At 36.6% G+C, this 25,873-nt stretch overlaps 1 protein-coding gene across 1 annotated transcript in view; it reads left to right on the top strand.

The window, feature by feature from the left end:
- The window catches only part of dre4 (SPT16 homolog, facilitates chromatin remodeling subunit dre4), a 78,117-nt gene that overhangs the window by 9,560 nt on the left and 42,684 nt on the right, over nucleotides 1–25,873 (top strand). The window contains exons 2-4 of the mRNA XM_089095395.1: nucleotides 14,691–14,792; nucleotides 19,390–19,548; nucleotides 21,832–21,984. Of these exons, the coding sequence (XP_088951521.1) occupies nucleotides 14,691–14,792; nucleotides 19,390–19,548; nucleotides 21,832–21,984 (414 nt within the window). The remainder of the gene's footprint in view (nucleotides 1–14,690; nucleotides 14,793–19,389; nucleotides 19,549–21,831; nucleotides 21,985–25,873) is intronic.

Raw genomic sequence — 25,873 nt, 5'->3', positions numbered from 1 at the left:
CTCTTTGCCCTATATCTCTGGGACATGAACCTCCCCCACACGAACCTACAATATGCTGATGATCTGTCACTCTGGTCATCTGGCAACAGCTTTGAGATTTCACAGTCAAAGCTGCAAAAGTCACTTTTCCAATTTGAAAAATTCTCTCAACATTCAGATTTACCCATTGCACCTACCAAGTCAAAAATAATCCATTTTCACCTAAAGAGAAATCATGTTAATGCTAAAATAACTTTAAATGGAACAACTATTCCAGAAGATAATCATATTAATTACCTAGGTCTCATGCTTGACCAAAAACTTAACTTCCACCTCCACATTTCAAACACAATAAAAAAATGTTATAGAAAAACAAGTATACTAAAAAGACTTCTTTCCACACCCTGGGGATGTAAGGAGAAAACCTTAATTCAGTTTTATAAATGACATATAAGACCCTATATTGCCTATGGGAACATCGCCTATAGTGCATGTACAAACACCCAGATGTAAAAAATTGAAACAATGCAAAACAATATAATATGTCTCATATTTGGTCTTAGGAAACCCACAAGCACCAAGTTTCTGCTTCTGGAGAGTGGATTAATAACAATAAGGGAGAGGCGTAGTTTTCTCTTGATAAAACATCTTACAAAAATTGAATCAAATAGCTCACGCACCCTACATAATTGGTTAAGAAATCCAGCCATGTATAGAAACATTGCAGATGAGTATGCCAATATTCAGAAGAAGTTCCCTGTACCCGCAAAGTCTATTGCACCTACTTTCCCCCAATCCCCTCCATGGAATTGATCAATCCCCATAATAAATACTGATTTCTCAAAGTGGACTAAATATTTAACCCCCATTGCTTTTGTCCAGAAAAAATTTGCTGAACTTAATACAATTACTTGTAAAAAACATTTCCAAATCTTTATTAATGGGTCCAAAATGAATGAGAAGGTAGCAATTGATGCTTTCCTTCCTCTCCTGAACATTGCTTGCATGAAAATTGCTGGCAGCTGAGCAGTCCTCAGCTGCCTCCTCTTTGCCCCATATCTATGGGACATGAACCTCCCCCACACGAATCTACGATATGCTGATGATCTGTCACTCTGGTCATCTGGCAACACCTTTGAGATTGCACAGTCAAAGCTGCAAAAGTCACTTTTCCAATTTGAAAAATTCTCTCAACATTCAGATTTACCCATTGCACCTACCAAGTCAAAAATAATCCAATTTCACCAAAAGAGAAATCATGCTAATGCAAGACTAACTCTAAATGGAACAACTATTCAAGAAGATAATCAGATTAATTACCTAGGTCTCATGCTTGACCAAAAACTTAACTTCCACCTCCACATTTCAAACACAATTAAAAAATGTTATAGAAAAACAAGTATACTAAAAAGACTTCTTTCCACACCCTGGGGCTGTAAGGAGAAAACCTTACTCCAGTTTTATAAATCACATATAAGACCCCATATTGACTATGGGCACATCGTCTATGGTGCATGTGCAAAGACACAGATGCAAAAAATTGAAAAAACACAAAACGATATAATATGTCTCATATTTGGTCTTAGGAAACCCACAAGCACCAAGTTTCTGCTTATGGAGAGTGGATTAAAAACAATAAGGGAGAGGCGTAGTTTTCTCTTGATAAAACATCTTACAAAAATTTAATCAAATAGCTCACACACCCTACATAATTGGTTAAGAAATCCAGCCATGTATAGAAACATTGCAGATGAGTATGCCAATATTCAGAAGAAGTTCCCTGTACCCTCAAAGTCTATTGCACCTACTTTCCCCCAATCCCCTCCATGGAATTGGTCAATCCCCATAATAAATACTGATTTTTCAAAGTGGACTAAAGATTTAACCCCCATTGCTTTTGTCCAGAAAAAATTTGCTGTACTTCATGCAATTACTTGTAAAAAACATTTCCCAATTTTTGTTGAAGGGTCCAAAATGAATGAGAAGGTAGCAATTGGTGCTTTCCTTCCTCTCCTGAAAATTGCTTGCATGAAAATTGCTGGCAGCTGAGCAGTCCTCAGCTGCCTCCTCTTTGCCCCATATCTATGGACATGAACCTCCCCCACACGAATCTACGATATGCTGATGATCTGTCACTCTGGTCATCTGGCAACAGCTTTGAGATTGCACAGTCAAAGCTGCAAAAGTCACTTTTCCAATTTGAAAAATTCTCTCAACATTCAGATTTACCCATTGCACCTACCAAGTCAAAAATAATCCAATTTCACCAAAAGAGAAATCATGTTAATGCTAGACTAACTCTAAATGGAACAACTATTCAAGAAGATAATCAGATTAATTACCTAGGTCTCATGCTTGACCAAAAACTTAACTTCCACATCCACATTTCAAACACAATAAAAAAATGTTATAGAAAAACAAGTATACTAAAAAGACTTCTTTCCACACCCTGGGGCTGTAAGGAGAAAACCTTACTCCAGTTTTATAAATCCCATATAAGACCCCATATTGACTATGGGCTCATCGTCTATGGTGCATGTGCAAAGACACAGATGCAAAAAATTGAAACAATACAAAACGATATAATACGTCTCATATTTGGTCTTAGGAAACCCACAAGCACCAAGTTTCTGCTTCTGGAGAGTGGATTAAAAACAATAAGGGAGAGGCGTAGCTTTCTCTTGATAAAACATCTTACAAAAATTTAATCAAATAGCTCACACACCCTACATAATTGGTTAAGAAATCCAGCCATGTATAGAAGCATTGCAGATGAGTATGCCAATATTCAGAAGAAGTTCCCTGTACCCTCAAAGTCTATTGCACCTACTTTCCCCCAATCCCCTTCATGGAATTGGTCAATCCCCATAATAAATACTGATTTCTCAAAGTGAACTAAAGATTTAACCCCCATTGCTTTTGTCCAGAAGAAATTTGCTGAACCTAATAAAATTACTTATAAAAACCATTTCCAAATTTTTGTTGATGGGTCCAAACTGAATGAGAAGGTAGCAAGTGGTGCTTTCCTTCCTCACCTGAACATTGCAATGGGTGAGAGATTGTATAATAATGTATCTATAATGTCAGCAGAGTTAGATGCCACAATCATGGCATTAGAACACCTGATGGAAAATAAACCTTTGATTGCTTATTCAAATAATATTATAGTTTATTCTGACTCTTTATCAAGCCTTGAGTTGCTGTCTTCAGCTCCTCAGTATAAGTTGGATATTGACACTTATCATTGTCTTAGTATTATAGATAATCTTGCTTCAAGTGGCACAAGAACTTATCTTCAATATATTCCTAGCCACTCTGGTATAAGTGGTAATCATCAGGTTGATGAAATAGCAAAAAATGCTATAAATATTGACCAACCAAGTGGGAGACCAATCCCCATTAGAGATATTTGCCGATGGAGACCATCAGATATTATGTTTAATAAGAATAATCCTATTCTTTCCCCCTTTCCCAAGAAGTATTTTTTTAAAATTTATCATAGAATTCATTCTAGAACAAATGGACTAAATTTTTTTGCATTCTCTTATCAGTTTCCTAATTCAAGTGGTTCTGTTCCCCTGTCCCCTCTTTGAAGGTATTGTAATATGTATAATGAAACATTTGACCACTGTCTATTTGAATGTAATAGGCTGACATCTGCACAGCTTACCTTGCTTTGTAAACTGTCAAAGTTCTTCAAACATTACAAAATCTCACTATCAGCCAAGAGCCTAGCCAACTATACTTGCACACAGAGCATAGAAATCGACATCTATCATCTTATATTTGAACTCCTTGATTCGAAAGATCTACTGAAAGATATCTAGAATATCTAATAAATATGAGGCAATCAAGCCAGTAGCTCTGTAGCCCACAGAGTGAAGCAAAAGGAAAAGGGCTAAATAGTATCTATTGAAAAGCCCGCCTGCTGCAAAATAGAAGAAGAAAGAAGAATCACACCCAATTTTCTATAAATTGCAGTTAGTCTCCAAGCATAAAAACATTTCTTGAAGCAAGCTTATCAACTGAGCAAAGTTCATCAATTAATTCAGAAAATTTCACTATTGGGAAGGGTGGAGGCTTTTAAAATAAACTAATAGTATCACAACTTTCTGTATCACATGACAGGTCAATAACCAAAGCATACACTTCTTTTATTTGCAACTGGATCAAAAATCTTCTCAAGGTCTGAACATCTCACAACATTAAGATTACTTCTGAAAAAAGGGATATACTACCAGAGCACTTAGTTAGAGAACTATTTGAGTGGTATGCAGTAAAACCTGATATGTCATACTCAGACATATCATCACTTGAAGACAGCCAGGTCTCTGTGAGACCTAATACATCATAAGGGCAATTTACACCACCAATATATTGCAGAACATTATCCCATTTGTACCTTAAACCTTGCTCATTGAAAGTAAACACATTAAAGTTTCTAACAGAAGACATTGGGGGCAGCACTTTTTCAAAATAATGTTGATAAGAATGGTAACAACAATCAGACTGATGAGATTTTAAAAGAGGATCATTTTCACTATCATCACTAGAAAACAAAAGGTGAATCAAAGCACGCTGAATCAAGAAGAGAAAGTTTAGTTAGAAAAGAAAAAGAATTTGGAGAATCATTCATTTTCACTATCCAATATTAGGAAAAGTGGTGAAACAGATAAAGCTAAATTAGTGTGGACAGGAAGAATACAGTATGGAAAATAAGTTAAAAACCAATCAACTGCGTATTATAATTTTGATGACAAGGAAAAAAGCACAAGCCAAAGAAAAAAAAACAAGAATTTGCAAAAAAATAACCAAGCAGATGAAATTTTGTTGTAAAGAGAAGAGTTATGTTAAGCAGCCCTAGTCATTCTGAAACAATACTGGCTAAAGATTATTGCAAAGTCGGAACGGCATTAATTTCACCAGTGGATGAGATTTTGAGTACCCTACTTCCACTTTTGACAAAAATATCACCATTCACAGCCCATGCATTATTCCTGCCATAATGGGTTTTAGCTTGTAGAAAGTATGGTAAGTCTAGGTTTAGTCAAAGGCTCATTAATGACCACGCCAGATCCTTTTTATTTTTGAGAAGCAAGAATTGTACTCTCAGGTTGCAGAACTCAATAATAACTGGTCGATTTTTGTTACCAACTCGTTTTCCAATACGTTTCACAAACAAAATGTCACTGTTAAAAAGACTAATGCCAGGAAACTTACCTTGGCAAAGTGACAAAAACTTACGTTCAGGGTTGTCAAATGTAGTATCCTCAGGTAATCCAAACACAATGAGTCTATTTTTTAATTCTTGTTGCTTGAGTTGATCAGTTTGAGCAGCAACATGATCAGCAAGCTTTTTTTCAATGTCTGCAATTTTACCAGAAAAGTCCATTTTTTAAAACTGTGCACTGACCATCTGTTTAATGTCTTTGTGGATGGAGCTTGACATCAGGTCTTTTACTGCCAAATTAAGGTCAACTTTGCCACCTTTCATAGGCAGACCAAGGGATTGAGCTTGGTCTGACAAAATCCTAATTGGTTATGCAAAACCAATTTTGTTCTTTCACTAATCGCGGCATTTCTAGTGGATTGCTTTGGGTAAATGTATAGGTTAGGGTAGTGGCTCTCCAGAAAAAGACAGGCTAAAACAAAAGAAGAGATATTTTAATATTACAAATTTAATGGTTACAGTTGCATTTGTGACAGTTGCATTTTGTATAGGATGACATCCCCATGCTTCCATTGATAGGAGAGGGTAGAAATCTGTAGCTTTTCCAGGGAGGATGGGTAGTCCAAGCTTTTACAACTCTCTATTGATTTAGTTGCTTGCCTTTTTATCTAATTTTTGGTACAATTACTTGGGTTAAAGTGGATATCTTTAAATCTATACAGCATAGCTAGTCTTACAACAGATCAAACAATTGAAACAACAAACAAATGTATTATTAGGGAGAATAGGGTGGAATGTCTGTGTAATGACTATTATGATGAAAAGGATCTAAAATAAGGAATTTATTAGAATTAACCTACTTCAATTTCAATAGTGTTTTCTTCTGCAAACAACCTCAAAACAATCAAATCCCAAATATTTATCTCATTAATAAAGGTGTATTGCTTCAATGTACCCCCCCCCCTCAATCAGAGTGGATACAGAATAAATAGGTAAAATTCTAGATGAGGGGCTTTTGTGTACCTTGGGAAAGCAGTTGAGTTAGGTGAATAAAACTTTCAGGAATAACTTCAGAACCTGAATGGCCCAGAAAGGTATTTTGAAATTCATCTGCTTGCCCCTTCCCCCTCCAAAGGGCACTTACCTTTGACAATCTTTGCACTGTAAAACCAAATCCCTGAGAAATAGATATACTGCTCAAATGAGGCACAAGTAAAGAGTTCTGAGCCAGTGGCGTATTCAGGATTTTGTTTCGGGGGGGGGGCGTCAGTACTTTTTTATAGCAGTCATGTGAGCAAGAAAATTATCTATTATAGTGCGAGATTTCAGGCAGTGGTATAGGGGGGTAGCTAGGTAAAGAAATGAAAAGTACACACTTTTTCACGAGTATTTCTAGTTGTAGACTTTGTTTGTTTGAGAATGGATGACAAAATTTTGCCAACAAAGTCAGAATTTAAAAAAAAGTTAGAAGCAGTGAGAGTTTCTATTTTGGGCGAGTAGATGTTTTGGAACTGCCACGAAGCGGCAGAATTTAGAAAATATAAAAAAAGAAGTGTATTATTCCTTATATTTGCCTATGGGAACCTTGTTTTAGAGAACCAAATAAATAAAAAATAATATTATATCAAAGACAATTGCCCAGAATTTGGTTTCGGAGGTGTGGGGGCCTCAGTCTACCTAATATAGCAGCCATGAAAGCAAGAAATGTATTGCTATTAACATTGTTTACAGAGGATGAAGCACAATTAAAGTTTAAAAAACAGAATCAACTTCACTTAGACAAACGAGCAACGAAAGACGACCTAACCTCTCACAGTAACAGCTGCCGGTCTTTTTTGGCTGCAAATCGATCAAAAACTTGGTCAGCATCGTCCTGGATATCGTGGTTCAGGGTCATGTGAGCTAGTCCGTTCAGACGCTCCTCGCCCGTTGAGCTCCGCAGATAGGTTTTGAATTGCTTAAGACAGCTAAAGCTCCTCTCACCAGAAGCGGTAGTCACTGGTAATGCCTTTGAATGCATGGGAAAAATTTTGCATCGCATGATGCAAGAGTTGAAGCAACAGTTGATGGTTTCTCAGACATTCTGAGCCACTTCTGTTTCCAAAGGACTAACTCACATTCGAGCGCACGTCTACCCCCGTGAAATCCCTCGTAAACAGCAACAGTGTTCACAAATTCATTAATATTTAATAACTCGCTGTTAGCTGGCAAAAACCTTCCGATTTTGAAAGATGCCTCCTGATGACGCAAAAATCTTTGATCAAGTTCTTCAATAAGTGAAGCAAAGTAAGTTTCGAACTATGACTCACGATAAAAAAATCTTGATGGACTCATTATCGTTGATGGACTTTCGGTGGATAGACCTTGGAACAGCCGGAGCCACATTTAACTCTTGTGCAAGCTTGCAGGCTTTCTGAAAAATTGTTTCAAAATTATTTTGTTTTGACTGCAGTAAAGTATCAGAACATAGCTTAATATGCCGACAGCACTCAATTAAGTCTGAATCTTTGGCTTGCAGCGCCTTAGAGACAGAGAGTATTATGGCACTTACAAACTCTAGCATAGCCATCATGAACATAAAACTAAGTTTGGTTGCTGCTGAAACCAACGCATTTGCTTTTGAAATAACTTCCATATCGCACCGTATGCTACCAACTATTTCCTCAAGCGTGGAAATAACTGCACAATACTAAGACATAAAAGCTAAAATCCAATCGTGACGCTCCACCCATCTCGTTTTGCACAACTTCACAAGCTTTCTCACAGGACTATTGGGACAAATGACAGCAATCGCTTCTACAAACATATTCGTTCTTTTTGGTGAGGATGATAAAAATTATATAATCTGCTGTATAGTAGCAAACGTTGACCTAACAAGTCCTACCCTGTTAGTTTTACATAAAGCCAAATTTAAGCTGTGCAATGCACAGTGGGTGTAGATCACATGCGGATATTTTTTCCTAATTTCTGCCTGTGCACCAGAATAGCAGCCTGACATGTTGCTGGCCCAATCAAAACCAACCCCCACAAATTTCTCCATTTTTAAGCCAAACGCAATGCATTGGCCGACGATTTGTTCCGCTACTGTAGAGCCGGTGAGATTTCCACAAACATAAAACCCAAGAAACCGCTCTTCAAGTAAAGCACGAGTTTCATATTTGTATCTGACTACAAGAACTAACTAGAACTAATTAGGCTTGTCAGCATGAATATCAATAACTGTACAATGAACCTGAAGAATCCTTTGATGCTATATGCTGATGACTGCAAGCTCCTAGGACTGGCTCAAAACGGCCTAAATCTGTCAACTATGCAAGAAGATCTGGACAGACTATGTAGATGTTCATCAGATTGGTGTCTACAGTTCAATGCCTTAAAATGTAAAGTTCTACATCTTGGACGGAATAATCCAAAACTTGCATATCACATAGGAGACGCCCAGCTTGAGGCAGTCAGTGAGGAGAAGGACCTGGGGGTTATTGTTGACAGTGAGCTGAAGTTTCACTGTCATATACGAGCTCAAGTTGCAAAAGCAAACCAAGCCCTTGGCCTCATAAAGTGAACATTTACCACCAGGAAGTCAGGAGTGATTACGAAACTGTACAAAGCCATGGTCCGTCCTCACCTGGAATTTGGCATGACCTTAGCCTCTCTGTACTCTAAGGTGGATGTGAAAGTACTTCAGTGTCCAAAGAAGAGCAACTAAGCTTATCTCTGCATTCCAAGACAAATCTTACATGGACCATCTCGCATTATACAACCTCCTACCTTAGTATACCACAGGAAAAGAGGACACATTATAGAAACTTTTAAGTTTTTAGAATATAACCTATTAAGTCATGTCTTTCCCCCGTCATCCTCAACTACCACAAGAGGACACACCAAGAAGCTGCAGGCCCCCCATTGCATCAAGCAAGAGCGCCAACAGTTCTTCTCAGTCCGTTCCGTCCCACTCTGGAACAGCCTATTCAAAGCCACTGTCCAAGCTAAAACTAGATGCCTTCAAGAAAGGAGTTGATCAAGACTGGGCCAACGCTGAATGGAGGCTGAACTGGGATGTCAAATCATAACCTTGAAACACCACCAGCAAGAGTTCTACAGGAGGCTCAAAACCATCTTATCTCGCTGGACATGCAATTTAAGATAATTTTCTTTCTTTCCCCACGTGACATGTCCTTTTTAATGCTTAGCTTGTACTGCAAGTATAGCAGCGTTTGCAACTTTGAATGAACTATTGCCTCTTAGTCCGATTTCTTATTGCAATTCATTCATTGCAAAGAAGCTAGTGCTTATAGCTTCGGGGGTTAAATAGTGAGACAAATTCCTTGACATCTTGTTTGATTACAGGAGGCGATTGCACGTTTGATGATAAAATTATGATATAAGCTTGATGGAGAAATGGATAGCCATTTAACAAGAAATGAAAAAAAGAACGGGTGTTGCAAATAACTTAAAAGCGTGAATATTTCGGAACTTAATATATTGGCACTTAAAAAAAAGAAGAAAAGAAATTTTTGGGGGGCGGGGCCGGACCGCTCCGGCCCCTCCCCCTGGATACGCTACTGTTCTGAGCTTCATACCTTTGCTCACTGCTGACTTATAACATGTAAAAATTTGTAAATCTATTCTTAAAAATTCTGGGAAAAGACTTGACATGGCTTAAAATTCTACTGAGACAGTAAAAGTCAATGAAAAGAGACTGAAATCTCAAAATTGAAGTAAAATATTTTTTGGTCAAAATTTAGATAGGCTATAGATGTGTCATGAATGTAATCTCCTAAGCTTTAGAAACAAGAAAAGGGCAATCTGGAAATACAAACTTGAAAACACCCTCCTAGTATGCATCTCTGGCACTGAATTCATTCCTGAAAGTTTAATTTGCCTTGTTGAAATACTTTCAAAGATAGCAAAAACCCCTAAATTAGAATTTTACTGAATAGATACTTGGAATGGGCATTAGTAGAGCCTGGGCTCCTCACCTTTTGGCCTGTCTCCTTACCTAAAATAACCTCAAATTCTATTATACAGGCGTGGAAGGGTGACTAACCCAAAAACATCCCCTGGATCCACCCTTGTCCCAAAAATAAATATATAGCCCACTTTATATTGGGTAAAAGACCACTGACTTGGAACAATAGATCTTCTTTGGCTTATTGAGAAAATACTTTGATGAATGTGTGGACTATCCCTATTCTACTGCACATCTTTAAGAATTGTGATAAGGGAGTTCTTGTAGAAATGTATATGGAAATCCTTGTAACTTAAAATTTGGTTCTTTGTTCTGTAATGAGCCAAATTTCAAGGATAAGCATTTGTACTTGTAGAAGAAGTGTTCTTAAACTCTCCTATTGACATTCCTGTTCCTATAGCCCAAGAAAGTAATTTTCAATTTTGGTTATTCCATAATGAGGAAAACCAACCCTTGGTTTTAAAGAAATAGGATGATATCATGCAAAACTTAAATTTACCTATTATCAGCACAGGGCCCTTGTATTCTTGTGGGCCTCTTTTGTCAAGGCCATTAAGATTCGAACATTTTAAAATTGGAACAAGTTCAACAAGTTACCATATCAGGGCTGCCACAAAGTCCCTAAAATTGAGTCAAGGTCCCTTTTGGTCCCTTAAATTGATAATGGTCCCTGAAAACCCTTTTCTTGCTTTGGTTTAAAGCTCTGTATCCTTAAGGCTACCAATACCTGTGAGTATACAGTTTTCAGTATTTTTGTTTCAATTCTTGGAACCTGTTTTGCTTTTCTAAGAAAGACAAAACTTGGTGTTACATAGGCTACAGCGTTACTGTCTTGATAGAGAAGAGAGACTAGTAACAAAAAGGAGTGACCCCCTTTGCCTCTGAAGTCAATAGGCAAGGAGGTGGTAGGGTTGGTTGGCTTTGTTAGTTACTTAGAGCACTCTTTCTGGGTGTCACTATGCTACACACAGAAAAAAAAAGAGAATGGCTCCATGTACAAATTACAAAGGAGGCAGTGTTAAAACCAGGTTTCTTGCATGATTTTGAGCTCACGTACATTTCTTGAACTATTAGACTACTTCCTAGCACCCTTTTTATTTAAATGCATTTCTGTTAATAACCTACATATTTTTCTACTATCTTACTTTCTTTTTTTGGGTTTGGGTTTGAAGTTTCAGTCTTTCTACTCTTCTATCTGCAATACATTGCCTTTCTGCCATAAAGGATCCTATGTTTTACAGCAGCACGCAAAAACTGCTGAACATAAGAAGAATGTTACCTTAAACCTAACGCCAAATCAGCTTTGTCGCTCAGCAGCATCTTCCATGGAGAGCAGCAAACCAGCAAAATTGTCCATGCACCTAGGTGCTTATGTAGTGTGGGATGAAACAACAGTTGCAGAAATTACATGGACTCTGAAGATGATTGAGTCTGACTATTCTGGGAAATCTGCAGACAGAATAGCAGATGTATTTTGAAAAATATTCAGAGATACAGTGGTGAAAGACTTCTCCTTTGGGTAAACTAAGTTCGCTTATTATTTAACCGAAGCTCCTGGACCCCATTTCCGGAAGATGACCCTTGATAAAGTCGGCAACAGTTATTATGTTGTCGAGTTTGACGAAACCACAAACTCAGAAAGTAAGAAAGAGCTTCAAATGAGGATCCGATTCTGGTCCGAAAAGATGAAACGAGTGGTAGAAAGACATCTGAAAACTGCTTTTATTGGACATGCCACAGCTGATGACTGGAAGTCAGAAATAGTCAGAACAATTGATGAGAGTGGTTTATCTATCTCTAAACTACTAGCTTTAAGTTGTGATGGTCCGACCGTGAACAAAAAACTTTTCCGACTGATTGACAGTGAAAAACGTGAACTGACAGGTAGCAAAGGTCTCCTTGATATTGGTACCTGCAACACCCATTGGGTACACAACGCTTTTCGGAAGGCTTTGCAGGAAATCGGTGAAAATTGTTCTGATCTGATCATCAAAGTGTACTACTTTTTAGTGGCTGGCTGGCTAGACAAGAAGACTATGGGAAGATTCAAGATAAAACTTGCGTTCCTAAGTCTCCCTTTTTGAAACACATACCCACCAGATGGTTAACACTAGGACCTGCCGCTTCAAGGCTAAGGGAACAGATGCCAGTTCTGTTTGAGTACTTCGTTGTCCAAAGAAATATTCCAAAGAAAACCCTATTCTTATGAAATCAAATGTGTACAAAAAGATCATCCAGCTGATCAAACGACCGACAATGAAAGCAGAGTGTCAGTTTGCTGTTGATAGTTTGAACCTCTTCACAGGTTTCACTGAAAATTTTCAACAGGAAGAGCCCCTAGTGCATGAACTCTATACGGATCTGAATCTCCTGGTCTTGACATTGGCAAGACGAATTTTTAAACCCAGAGTGACCAAAGAACTTAGGGATGAAATAAGGCTTCAGCCTTATTAGAAGATGAAGAAGATTAGAAGATGAAAAGAACTTTGTGCCACTGCTACGGACAGTTCTGAGTGACGAGATTGTTGACTGTCTCGAGCAAGTAGATTTGCTTCCAAAACGTTCGTTCATGCAGCGTGTTCAGAAGCATTATTCTGGGGCTGCAAGATATGTCCCTAAGCAAATACTTGGCGGAAAATGATTGCAGTTGTTGAAAGCATTAGCTTTTCTGCATCCCAATGAAGTTTCAAAGCCAGTTTCTGCTCAGAGTTTATTATATGTTGCCAGGGAGTTACCCATCGCGACGCAAAAGGACATGCTAGTTGATGAGTTTAAGCTAGTCCAGTTATCCCGACTTCCACCAGGGCCAGGAAGGATTGACGATAAGTGGAACAACGTGATCCAGATAGGAAAATATCCAAACTTGTTGGAAGTCGTAAAAAATGCTTTAACCATTTCGCACGGGTCTGCCAGCATTGAGAGGGGTTTCTCCCTTTCTGGACGAGTTCTCAGTGAAGAAAAAGCTTTGGTTAATGAGCGAACTTTGAATGCAAAACTGTGTGATAGATGGATTGGGCAGATTTGGAGGACGGGCGCAAAATGTTGCCATCACTGAAGACTTAATAAAACTGGCCAAATCTGCTAGAAAGAGCTATGATTTGTACCTACAGCAGGAAAAAGCCTTGAAAGAAAAAACTGAGAAAGAGTGGAAGGATTTGGAGGCAAGAAAATGGCTGAGAGAACAGCTGCTCGCTGAAACCTCTTTGAAAAGACAGACAATAGAGACTCTTGAAAAATTTTTTAAAGAAAAAAAAGAAGTTTTTGGTTCCAAGGAACAGGCAGCAGACGAGTTGCTGAAGGAAGCTCATAATCAACTGAAAAAAGGCATTGAAAAAAAGAACATGATCGAGATACAGCTAGCGCAGGCCATGATAGATGGGACTCTGTTGATGCGTACTGAACTAAAAAAGGCAGGTGTTATTCTTAAAACCTCCCACCAGCAGCTAAAGTCTAAGGAACAACTGCTGATCACATCTTTGTTCCAGCAGAAGGTAGTGCAAAAAGGGAAACAAATAAGTTGTGTGTTCTAGTTACTATACCTTTATCTCATTTATCATATTTTTGTATCTGATTTTATTTTGTATTCGTAAGTAAAGCGTTCAGAAAAAAGAAGAAAAAAGCTCCTCTCATGACATGATGATTCTCAAGTAGTCCATTTCATAACTATCCCTTGGCCTCTGATCATGGAGAGATATCTGCAAATGATCATTCCCATTTTTTTCTTAGTCAAGTGTCATTTGCTGTTGTGTCATTGCTTTTTCTTTCAAAAGCTTTCTGAAAAATGAGTTTTAGGGTCCATTTTGCGTCCAGAATGGTGCCTTGAGAGATCCCTTTTTCGACTAAAAAAAGTTCCTTAAGTTCCTTTTTTTTACCACTTGAACCTGTGGCAGCCCTGCCATATGCACTAAAGCACATCATTCTTTGATAGCCCAAGAACAAGATGTATATTATTTATTGGTTTTATGTAAAGGGAGGGGCAAAGGGGTCCTTGGGCATATCTCTTCCATAATTGCCACTTTTTTACAATCTACTGTCTTAATTGCCTATATTTCTCAAATCAAAAGTGAATTTGTTTTTCTATCTATGCACAGTGACAAGTTTTTATTTTTTTTTCATGTCAAGCCAATTGGGCAAAAGACATGCTAGAAATTTACATCATAAGCTAATTATATCTGTTATAATTTAACATAGGAGGCTCTTTTTATTACCTATACAAATGCTATCATGGGGAATAGTAAAATACAAGGGCAATAATCTGATCATCACCCTTTACACTTTTGATTAAGGTAGCTAAGGATTGGATGGGTAAAAATAAATTATCCCTCTAAAATTGTACACATTAAAAAAAACTGCAACAGAACATTAAAATAGATTCTGCAGTTGCAGAATTTCTTTCAATTACACCCATAAAAACACTATTATTTAAAAGTCAAGAACATAGTTTAGCCTATATTGTTTATAATTTTTTATTAACAAGAGTATAAATAATAAGCTCAATAAGCTTTATAAATAAGCTCAAGAGATAAACATAACTGTTAGTTGAGCTGATTCTAAATGTTTTGTTTGTTTCAGTCTGGAGAAGGTCCTCTTGAAGCTCTTGGAAAAGTAGATGCAGTTGTTGTAGCTGTTGGTGTTGATGATGATGTCATTTATAGCAAATCAACTGCTCTTCAGGTAATACACTTCTCTCCATGCTGTAATTTAATCATTATGTAAGGAAATTAATTAAGCATGCATTTTTGCCTTAAGCTGCCAACCTCCAGCCCTGGCTCGGGGTAGGGGTTAGTAGTGTGACTCTGCAAGCTCAGTGGAGGTAATGGGCCTTTGAGGCTTGGGCCTTGATTTAGTTGTGTCTGCCCCACTACATATTACAAGTTACTTCGATTGAAGGGAAAAAATCGTTGAAGGACAAATACTAAGTCTTTTAGGACAGTATTAATGTTTCAAGACTGTTAAAACAGATATACAGAAGTCAAAATAATAAGCTATTAGAAAAAGATTGGGGTTCTGCTAAGTATAAATTTCAAGCTCTATATTTATAGATAGAACAAGATATGTATTAGTCAGTTCCAAGTTATTAAAGCAGTTGTGAGCAATACCTTTATATAAGTTTGGGATTTGCAGTGCATGAGCTTGACTAGGAAGATGTACAGGTTTTGGCTTGCATGTTTTTTTAGAAGTGAATCGACTCAATGGTTTGACATAAAAAATTGGTAATCCAGACGTTTTAGTGCCATTTAAAATGGATGAAGCTGCTGAATAACATACCAAAGTTCAGATTGCAACACCCCCTCTCCTCCAGCAAAGTAATTGCCTCCTCCAACTATTCTATTTCGGTATGCATTTTGTTCCATTTTTCATCAGTAATGCAAACCATCTTTTTTCCAGTAGAAATACCAAAAAAGTATTGTTAGAATCTAAAGGGGCAATTATGCTCCTCCTAAACTTATAAATTAATAAACTTAATAATTCTTATATGATAATTCTTATTAATGATAGACATAAGTATATTGTTTCACAACTGCCTGTCCCTTTCAATGGCTGGTAGGACTGGGTGTCCCAGCTGCTCCTGTGCCTTGGAGCATATGCACATAGAGTAGAATGATGGCAAAAGGCTGGTTACAGTAGAAGATGGTGGAAACTTCTAAGGAGACATAAACCTTAGGTCTTGGCACCCTTTTTTCAAATACTTCTACCTGAACTTTTTGAACATGGGTCTGTGTCTGGGTCACAAGTGTTGTCCATCATTTACGCAGTCATTCGAGAAATAGAAAAAAACAGTTTTGCTGTTTTGGACCAGGAGCCAAAACAAAATTCGTCACAGATTTTGATGAAATGTAGTAGAGCTACTCCTTTCATCAATGTAATCTACAGCACAAATATTTTTTGGCATGTCTTTTTGGTTTTGGTTTTACAGTCAGTAGTTTCCACTGACTTAAAATTATACGAAATAAAATACTTCATTCACTGACTTAAAATACTTCAAAATTATGTCAGGAGTGTGACAGGGATGCATTTTATCACCATTTATATTTGTCATTTTAATGGACTATGTTTTGAGAGAAGCAGGCTTTGTAGTAACAGTCGGAAATAAAATTCTCTTGGACCTCGACTTTGTGGATGATGTGGCACTTCTGGAAAGGACAAAACAGTGACTCCAGGAGCTCCTTAACAAAGTGAGCATTGAAGCAGAGAAAGTCGGCCTAAACATCAACATAGACAAGACTAAATCAATGGCAAAATCAGGCTTGCCAGTGGAGCTCTCGTACAGAGTCGAACAAGTCCATGAATTTAATTACCTCGGAAGCTGGGTCGATTGCACAGGAAAGGTGCAAAATGAGGTCAAGAGAAGAATTGGCATGGAAACGCTGCTTTCAACAAACTTAAGTCAGTATGGCAATCAAAGAAGTACTTGCTTGCACTAAAGCTGTGACTTCTAAATAGCAATATTTTGTCCGTGCTATTGTATGCCAGTGAGTGCTGGAAACTAGATTTTGAGAAAGAGAAAAGACTCACAGCTTTCGAAAATATGTGCTTGAGACTCAAGCTGAATATCGGCTGGCGTCAAAAAGTCAGCAACATTGAGGTCCGCAGAAGAATTGGCCAGCCGCTTATTACTGAAGTGGTTAAGAAGAAGAGATGGAGCTATCTTGGCCACGTCCTTCGGATGGAGGACTCCAAAGTCCCGAACCAAGTTCAACACCTTATTACGGGTATGAACCAAATTGGAAAATGGACTAGAGCTAAAAAAAACTGAGGTTAAATAACAATAAATCACAGTTTCTAGTTTACGGAAGAAACCCCAGTTACTATCCATGGATTAATGAGCTTAGACTTGTTGATACTTCAATCCAGCGACTAAAGACTGTCAAGTACTTTGGTGTCCTGATAGATGAATGTTTAAGTCATAAACCCCATATAGAGTTGTTAAGTAGTAAGATTGCAAGGAATGTTGGGATTATTTTTTCCCCTGTGAGGTAATAAGGTCTTTGTATTTTTCTACTGTTCACCCATACCTTTTGTACTGTAATGTCGTTTGGTCGAGTACTTTCCCGACACATCTACTTCCGCTTCGTGCGATGCAGAACTCAGCTATTAGAGTGCTTTGTGGTGATAGAAAAGGTGCATCAGTTAGAAGGAGATATGTTGAACGACATATTCTGCCTTTACACAGAGTTTCTAAATTTTATTCAGCTTTGTTTTTGTTTAAATATGAGCGTGGATTACTGCCACAATGTTGCGGTCAAATGTTCGTGGCTGGATGTAATGTCCATGAATACTCAACCAGAACATCATCCCAGATAAGACGACCTTCAACTCGAAGATCATTCTTCTCTATCCGTCATGTGGAACCAGGGTTTTATAATAGTTTACCAAATGAATTATTAGTTGAAGGAAATATTGCTAGTTTTAGGAGTAGGTTAAAATCTCTGTGTTTTGGTGAGTATAATATTTCTTAGCGATTTTCTCTTATAGATGTATTTTGGTTATTTTTTATTGTGGTTGTGTGAGGGTGGTAGTGAGAGAACAGTGATAATTAGTTATAGTTTGTTTTTTTATTTTAGGAGTTGCACTAAGTTGGAGGAGGTTGTGCCGTGCTTTTTTTTTTATTATTTATTTATTGTTTTACGTTGTTGATAGCGATATTTGTTTGATTTAAATAAAAACCCTTATTACTTACTTAACAATGGCAGCCGCGTGGGTGTCGACAGAGGGGAAGACTGAGAAACACGCTCAGACGCACGTACGATCGTTATCTACGCAGTGCTCACACATCACTACAACCCCAGTAGGAGGATGTACTCGCCGCAGCACAAATACGTGACGTTTACCGAGGCTTCGTCGATGCCCTATGTTCCACAGATGGCCCAGGAGGACATAAGTTCTATTGAAGTTTTAAGCCCGTGGTTTCAGTTTATAGAAAATAGGGGGAGGGGGAAATGTATTTTCCAAGATTTAAAGACAGTGGATAATTTTGTTTTTTTCTTCATTTTTGTTATGATGATACTAAGAAAGCCACTTTTCAACAAAAATACCCAAAAAGGTAATCTTAAAAATCCAAAGGGAGGGGATGTAAAACCTACATAAGAGACAATCATCCTTGCAGCCTCCTGAGGTATTTTAAATATTAGGATGAATGTTGGATTGTTCAATATCTTTAGCCAACCTTCCTTTAATATCCACTTTGTAATAATGCTTGTCAATGTACTTCAAACATCAATGTGATTGCCACATTGCTGACTTACCTAATTAAGTAACCTTTTTCAGTAAGTTCTCTCAACTTCTTTCCAATGCTGATCAGTTTTTCTCAAATGGTAAAAATTATTTTACTGCAAAAGGGTTAATCTTCCTGGCATAGCTAATAAAAGCATCAAAAGAAAAAGTGACCCATATCATACCTAGCCTATTTTTGTTTTGCAAACATTATTCTGTGATGAAACACTCACAGCAAATACTAAAGAGATGGGGATATGTTGTGCTAATTTAGCTGAAAACATCTTGCAAATTCTTCAACCTCTAAAAAAAGGCTACTGACAATTTTTAGATTCACCCAAAATTGCCTAGATGGCAAAATGCTACTTTTAGAGTTTTTGTTACTAGTTATGTATGCTATCTGGTAATTGTTTGGGTTGTTGCACAGAAATTGACAAGTTTTGGTCAATTTCTGGCTGAAAATATAATCAAAAGCATAGCCACAAGTATTGTTTGGTCACTTAAAAACGACGGTAAAAAACTTGCTTCTTCAGTAAAACATATTTTCTTGTAATTTGTCTAGGGTTGAACAAACCATGGCTGTGGAGCAGGCTCTGTCTTCTTTCTTTGCCCTTCTAGAGCCATAAAAACGTAACTTTTTCCAAATTTAACCATATTTTATTCAAGAAGGAAAAGGATAGAAGATTTGAATTTCCATATAATTCAACATTTTTTCTCTGTTCTAAATTGTTTAAAAAATGCTTGTGTTGTAGCTTGTCTTAGATTTACTGTTTACTGTTCTACTCATATATCCACAGTCGCTCTTTTAAAGTTTGTTTTCAACCTTGTGCCAAAATAAGTTATTTATGTTAATTAACGTTAACATAGATTAGTGCATTTTATCATTTGCACAGCCTAATTTAGTAATGCCTCTTTTTATTGCATCTGATAGGTTTGCTAATTTTTTGCACATTTATCAACACAAAACTTGCATAACAGATTTGGCTGATATTAATACCCAACAACAAAAATTCACAACCCCTGGCTCAGGGTATTAATTTTTTTCTCTTTATTGTAGACATGGCTGCTTGGATATGAGCTAACAGACACTTTGATCATTTTTGGCGAAAATAGTGTAAATTTTTTGGCTAGTAAGAAGAAAATTGATTTCCTAAAGCCATTGGAATCTATCAAGGATGATTCTGTCCCACAGATAAAATTATATGGGCGAGATAAGGTATTTGTTTTTACTTGATTTTTTTTTTCCATGCAGTGCAAATAGTATTGAGGATGCTGCTGTAAGCTATGACTTAGTGGACAGCCAATAGTAATTGAGATTTGAATGTAGTCTTTGGAAAATTAAAGAAACGAAAAAAAAATCCAGATATTTCTGATTGAGGAAAAGCAACATTTTGCTGCATACTCTTCATTTTCTATAAATGGAATTGAAAACCTCCAAAAAGGGGGCTAGATATGAATAAAATTTTAATATTTAGTTTCTTAATCCTTATTGTATGAATTTCCAACCACAAACTAAAGAACTTCCGAAAGTCTATTTTTAGAAAGTATTGCACCTGAGCATCTATGTTAAAGCCAGAATTCACCAGTGAATTATTCATCGTAAAAAGCAATTTTTAGGCTCAAACATTTCATTAAAAAGATAAATTCTGGATGGATTTATCTTTCACTTGCTTGTTCCATATTATCCTGTAATTCCGTATTCGGTAAGAGCAGTGATAGACTGCTATTTTGGAATATTTTTTTTGTTAATTATTATTTTTGCTCCTTTTCCCCCTAAATTAGACTTTTCCCCCTGAAAATATTTTTGATAGTATAAACAGAAATTACATGATAATTTTTTTTTTTTTTTGTGCTGAAGGAAAGTTGTCAAGTAAAAATATCATTAATAATATTTTATTTGTAATAACCTTATAATTATAGCTAAGTTTTTTGTTAGGTTCCAGAGAAGGATGGTGTTTTTAATCCTCTTAGCTTAAGATCCTGTTTTCTCAAGAATTCTCTTTTCTATCATTACTGCTACTAGTTACTGCAGTACTAAGTGTTACTGCTACTTCATTATAGCACAAATCCGCCTTAAATTTATATAATATTTTGTTAGATTAATTTTAATATATATATGTTAATCTAATGTAAAATATATTTGATTTAGTATATGTAAATATACTTAATTCTACGTTTTATTATGTTTTATATTTTACTATCTGTTTGTTTTTATTAAATCTTTTGTTTAAATTTCTAAATTTTTTGGCTTGTTTTGAAGTAACAGAAGAGAAAATAATGCTTAGCTCGTTTTGCTCAAACTATAATTTTTCTTAGGACAATTTGCACATTTAACGTTGGTATGCTTTTTTTTTCTTGAGCCTAAAACTACAGTGAAGCCTCTGCGAAAGTTATTTTCCTTTCGTTGTCATTAATTGATATAAATTAACTTTCTTTTCAGCCAATATTTATGCATATATTAATTATTTAATTCACTGCATTAGCTTTAAGTACATTTTTTTTCCAGTTTTACAGCAAAGTAAATTTTTTGTTACGGAAAAGTAGGAAAATTGGACTTTGAGGAAGGAATCTGAATGGTAATTTTGGAACTTAACATGACTTTACTATTTGGGTTTGGTTACTTTCCGTTTTGGATGACTTTCGGAGCTTTCAATCCTGGGAGTTTCAAGTTTGGATGCAGCTGTAGAGATCTCCATGCATCATATGATTCTCTTGAAAGATAGTAAAAAATGGTTCATAGTTAAAAATATGCTACTTAAATAAGTTTCGTTAAGTGCTGTGCATTTCTAGTTAATTTATGGTTCGTTTTTCGTGAAACAACCCCTGCATGTTTTGCATAAGCTTGCTCCATACAGCTGCCAGCTTGGTTGCTATAAATTTTAAGTAATCATACAGTGGCTATATCCACTATAGTTAGGAAACACTTTTTGTAATTCCCTCAGGGTCCTTTCACAATGACATTTTACTAATAACGATAGTTTGTTCCAGTTTGAGCCAGCAAGATTTTCTGATTGGCTGAAAATTTTTGTTGAAATTTTGATTGGTTCAAATTAGCGCTAGCTAATTCCCAATATTTCAGAATTTCATTATGAATTCATCTTGAAGCTTCTTCTTTCTTCTTCTTTTTTTTTGACAGTTACAGGTATTCTAAGGAGCTAATATTTTTTTTTATAGAAAGAATCATCCTTATTTACAAAATGTATATAAAAGAGAACATGATAAGGTAATAAAAGGTAAAGAATACAGCACTGGTATTACAATCCCTACCAGTAATGCTGATCTCCATTTCATGGCACTTTATCCAGCCCTTGGGATAGGGAGTTGGGGCCATCCATCCTGTGTTTTTGCACACCCTTCGTGTTTACCTTCCCTAGATCTCTCCAGGTACCTATTTAGGGTTTCTCCACCCAGAAAACATGGAACAGGTTTTATGTTTATATAATGTTTTGTTTTATAGTAATAGACAAAAATCTGCTCCTACTAGTTTTATTTATTCTAGAATGACAAGGACAAGGCAAATTTTGAAAAATTGGTTTCCATTATAATGAAGAGCAAAAAAGGAAAGACAGTTGGTCTTTTTCCAAAAGAAAAGTTTCCTGGTGAATTTACAGATGCTTGGAGAGAAGCATTGAAAAAAGTCAATGTCGAACAGGTTATTATTTTACTTCTTTTGCTTACTTTTAATATGCCTAATGTATTAAGTACAGTGTATAAGTATTCTTTTAACCTTAACTACAGTCAGTTCAGGATGTTTTAGCAGCATTGTGTTATTGGCCTGAATATTCAGATTTTAATGTGTTCAACATGCATTCCGCAGTTTTCCGTTTGGGTCTTTTGGACAAATCTTGAGCCCTGCTCCCTCCCCTCTTTTATCTTGTTGCAACTTCAGACATAAAGTATTGCTGGTGGCCGCCTTCCTTAAGTAGTAACAAGGTTTCAGATGATAAGTTTTCTGTCCTGTTTTTATCTTTGTGGAAACCTTAATTTTGTTAAAGAAAGAAGGGCCTATTTTAAATATCTAAAATATAAGAAACCATTTTGAAATGCAAAATTTACCTTTATCAAACAAAGTCAGTGGTTTAAAAGTTTGAATGCACATTAGTTCAAAGATAGTAATTTGGGAATCTAGAAGAAATTATTAGTTTAGGCTTGGTTGTATTGAGAGTAATTACTTCGATTGAGCCCCCCTCCCCCCGCTTAAATATTTCTCCACCTTGTATATTGGTAAAATGTTGGTAGAAAAACATATCAAAAAATCAAAAATTATTTTTCCAGATTGTAAGTTGGTATTAAAAATGCAAGTAAAAAAAATTAATCCTAATTGAGACCGTTTTGCTAAGACCATGGGAGGTAATGCCCCTTCTCATACCTTCTTTTCCCCCGCCTTCCAAAGCTGAAATTCTTTTGGAAACCCTACCCAAACAAAAATCATGGATACAGCCCTGATTGAGGCATCTAGCTAGGCACTTATTTTTATTCATTGACATGTTAACATTTTGGAGAAGCATGTTTGTTGGCTAATGAGGATGAGAGAATAAATTTAGGGAAAATAAAACAAAAACACGAGCAGCACTGTTATCTGACAAGACCAGTATTAGGCATGACTAATGCTAAACAGTGACGCCAGTTCACGAAAAGTGAGGAGGGGAGGGAAAATATATTTTTTATGGTCTAAAGGGAGGAGTTGTCTTTTTAAAATTTTCCCAATGAAAGTTCCACAAAAAAACAATTTTCAATGAAATTATCCCCAAAAAGGTATTTTTCAAATCTAGGGGGCGGAATGTAGGGGACATAATCCCCCTTCAATTGGCTGCATTGGTACTACATATAACAAAAATTAAATGATATAAAATGTGTTTTCTACAGGCAAACCAGATTCTTTTATCAAGACGGAGAATTATGAGTGGAACAAAGAAGTTTATAAAACCAGTTTCTAAACTGGATTGACAAACCGTAACCTTTGAAACAACCATGTTGAAAAACCTGACCCAATACTGGGCATATCGACAATCCAAATCTACAATTTTCTTTTCGAGCATAGTTGTTGAATTCATAATCTAGATAAAGAAAGAAAAACGAGCAAAAATGGGGTTTTTATAGGCCAAATGAAAATACTGAAAAAACAAAGCGAATATTTCGAGAGGACAAACGCCTCTCTTCTTCAGCGCGAAACGAAACAATGTATCCAAGTAAAGTGCCCAAGAGAAAAAAAACAAAAAAACACAGAAAGTCAATGTAAAAAGAAGCAAAAAAACCAAAAACTTAAAAGATGAATAAAACTCAATAAAAGCCAAAAATTAAAAGAATTAAAACCAATTACCTAACAACCATAAAAGCGAGTTATTCGCCGATATCCGCGATTTGCACAAAATCCAAAAAAATATGAACTGCCATCGACGGATACAAAGAACAGGAAACAATTCATTCACTCAAAAAACAAAACGAACCAGCAATTAAATAAGTTGGAGAACTATGTCATTTGATTTCGGATTTTAATTGATGCATTTCTTGCAGACACCCTTTGAGACCTAAGGGGTTGTTCACGTGTTCGATTAGATGACTGGGAAAGTGGTTCAAGGTTTATTTCAGGGATTACTAAAGTATCGGCTTCTCTTTTGAGAAAACCGAAATATGACTCGTTTATTCTTAAATCACCGGAATCAAGGAGGCACGCTTGTGCCTCTATAAATAGGCGACCCGCCACAATGTTAAGCAATTTCCGGTCCTAGCGTTCGCAGAAAGACAACAGTAATCGCATTATCTAGCCCAAGCTCAAACTAAGAAACGTGCAAAATTTCACCCTTCTCTGACTTTATCTTCATGGGTAAAAGTGGGCCGGAAGTTTCGACCCTCCGACCACAGCCCCCCTTTAACGTTGTCTGATTGGGTTGAAATTTAGAGTTTAAGCTTTCCTAGGGCCCGGAAGCTTATCCTCGAAATTTCAGCTCAATCCGATCACTCCTTCCCTGTTTTCCAAAAACCAAATATAGCCACTTAAAGTTCAAAATTTTTTATTTTTTTTTAGCCACGCCTACTGGCCACAGTTGGCAACTGATCCGGGTGAATGAGGACTCATTCGAAGCAGAATTTGACCTGTTAGGGCCTTTTGATATTTTCAGACCGAAAAAATTATCCCCCGAATTTATATTTACGAAAAACCTCTTTTACCTATAAGAGCCCCTGTTAAATTTTCCCACCACAGCCCCCCTTTAACGTTGTCTGATCTGTCTGAAATTTAGAGGATAAGTTTTCATGGGGCTTGGGAGCTTATTTGCAAAATTTCAGATCAATCCGATCACTCCTTTTCCAAAACCACCCTGTTTTCCAAAACCCAAATATCAAGTTTTGTGGGGATTTGCTTGCGTAAAAATAGATTCCACTTACTAAAAAACAATTACAAGTGTGTCTCTTTAGTACAGCGGTCGATACTCCTAACTGTCAGGCGGAAGACCCTGTTTCGATTCCCTGTTAGTGGAAAATTTTATATACTGCATATAAAGTTTAAAAAAGAAACTCAGTTTCTTTTTTAAATTATTTGAAAAAAAATACACTTTCTAAAGAGTTAGAGAGGCTGAGTTACAAGATCGACCCTTAAAACACCCTGTCGAGAAAGAAAAGAATAGTACACAATCATCTAACAGTTAGTCAAGCAATAATAAGTAATAAACTGTACAAAAACGTGCAGAAATTATTTGAAAAAAACTACGTTTTCTAAAGAGTTAAAGAGGTTGAGTCACAAGTTCGAACCTTAAAACGTACAGGGATTAGGAGGTACAGTTGGGGGGCTGCCGCCCCCCCAAACCCCACGCTTTTGTAGCCTTTAAATAAAAAAAAAATGTTAAACTGGAAGTAAGGAGCGACATTAAAACTTAAAACGAACAGAAATTATTCCGTATATGAAAGGGGCTGTACCCTCCTCAACGCCTCGCTCTTTACGCTAAAGTTTGACTTTCTCACAACTCTTTTTTTAAACGATAAAAACTTTAGCGTAAAGAGCGAGGCGTTGAGGAGGGCACAGCCCCTTTCATATACGGAATAATTTCTGTTCGTTTTAAGTTTTAATGTCGCTCCTTAATTTCAGTTTAAAAAAAAAAATAATTTAAAGGCTGCAAAAGCGGGGGTTTGGGGGACGGCAGCCCCCAACTGTACCTTCTAATTCCTGTACGTTTTAAGGTTCGAACTTGTGACTCAGCCTCTTTAACTCTTTAGAAAACGTAGTTTTTTTCAAATAATCCCTGTTTAAAGCTAGACCTGAATGTTGGTATTTATAAATTTCAACAGCTTCTCTGTAGTGCTGGACAATACCTTTATCATGCAAAATAAGGCTAGCTTGATTACAAAGAAGAATAGAGTCTGGTTTTTAGACAATGTGCTCTGCAAGGGCAGAGTAAAAATTTTAAGGTGTTTTCCGTCTTTGAATTGTATTATTAATTTAAATAGAGGGCTGTGTTAATCTATCAGTTAGCCACTGATCAGTTCTTCCGATATACCAAAGACCACACGAACAAGGAATTCTGTAGACACCGGACTTTTCACCTATC

The sequence above is a fragment of the Artemia sp. Qi Xiang Cuo genome, chromosome 10, assembly GCF_049724085.1.
Source record: "Artemia sp. Qi Xiang Cuo chromosome 10, ASM4972408v1, whole genome shotgun sequence".
NCBI classification, from domain to species: domain Eukaryota; kingdom Metazoa; phylum Arthropoda; class Branchiopoda; order Anostraca; family Artemiidae; genus Artemia; species Artemia sp. Qi Xiang Cuo.
The sequence above is the reverse complement of the archived record's forward strand: the minus strand, read 5'-3'. Positions and strand labels throughout refer to the sequence as shown.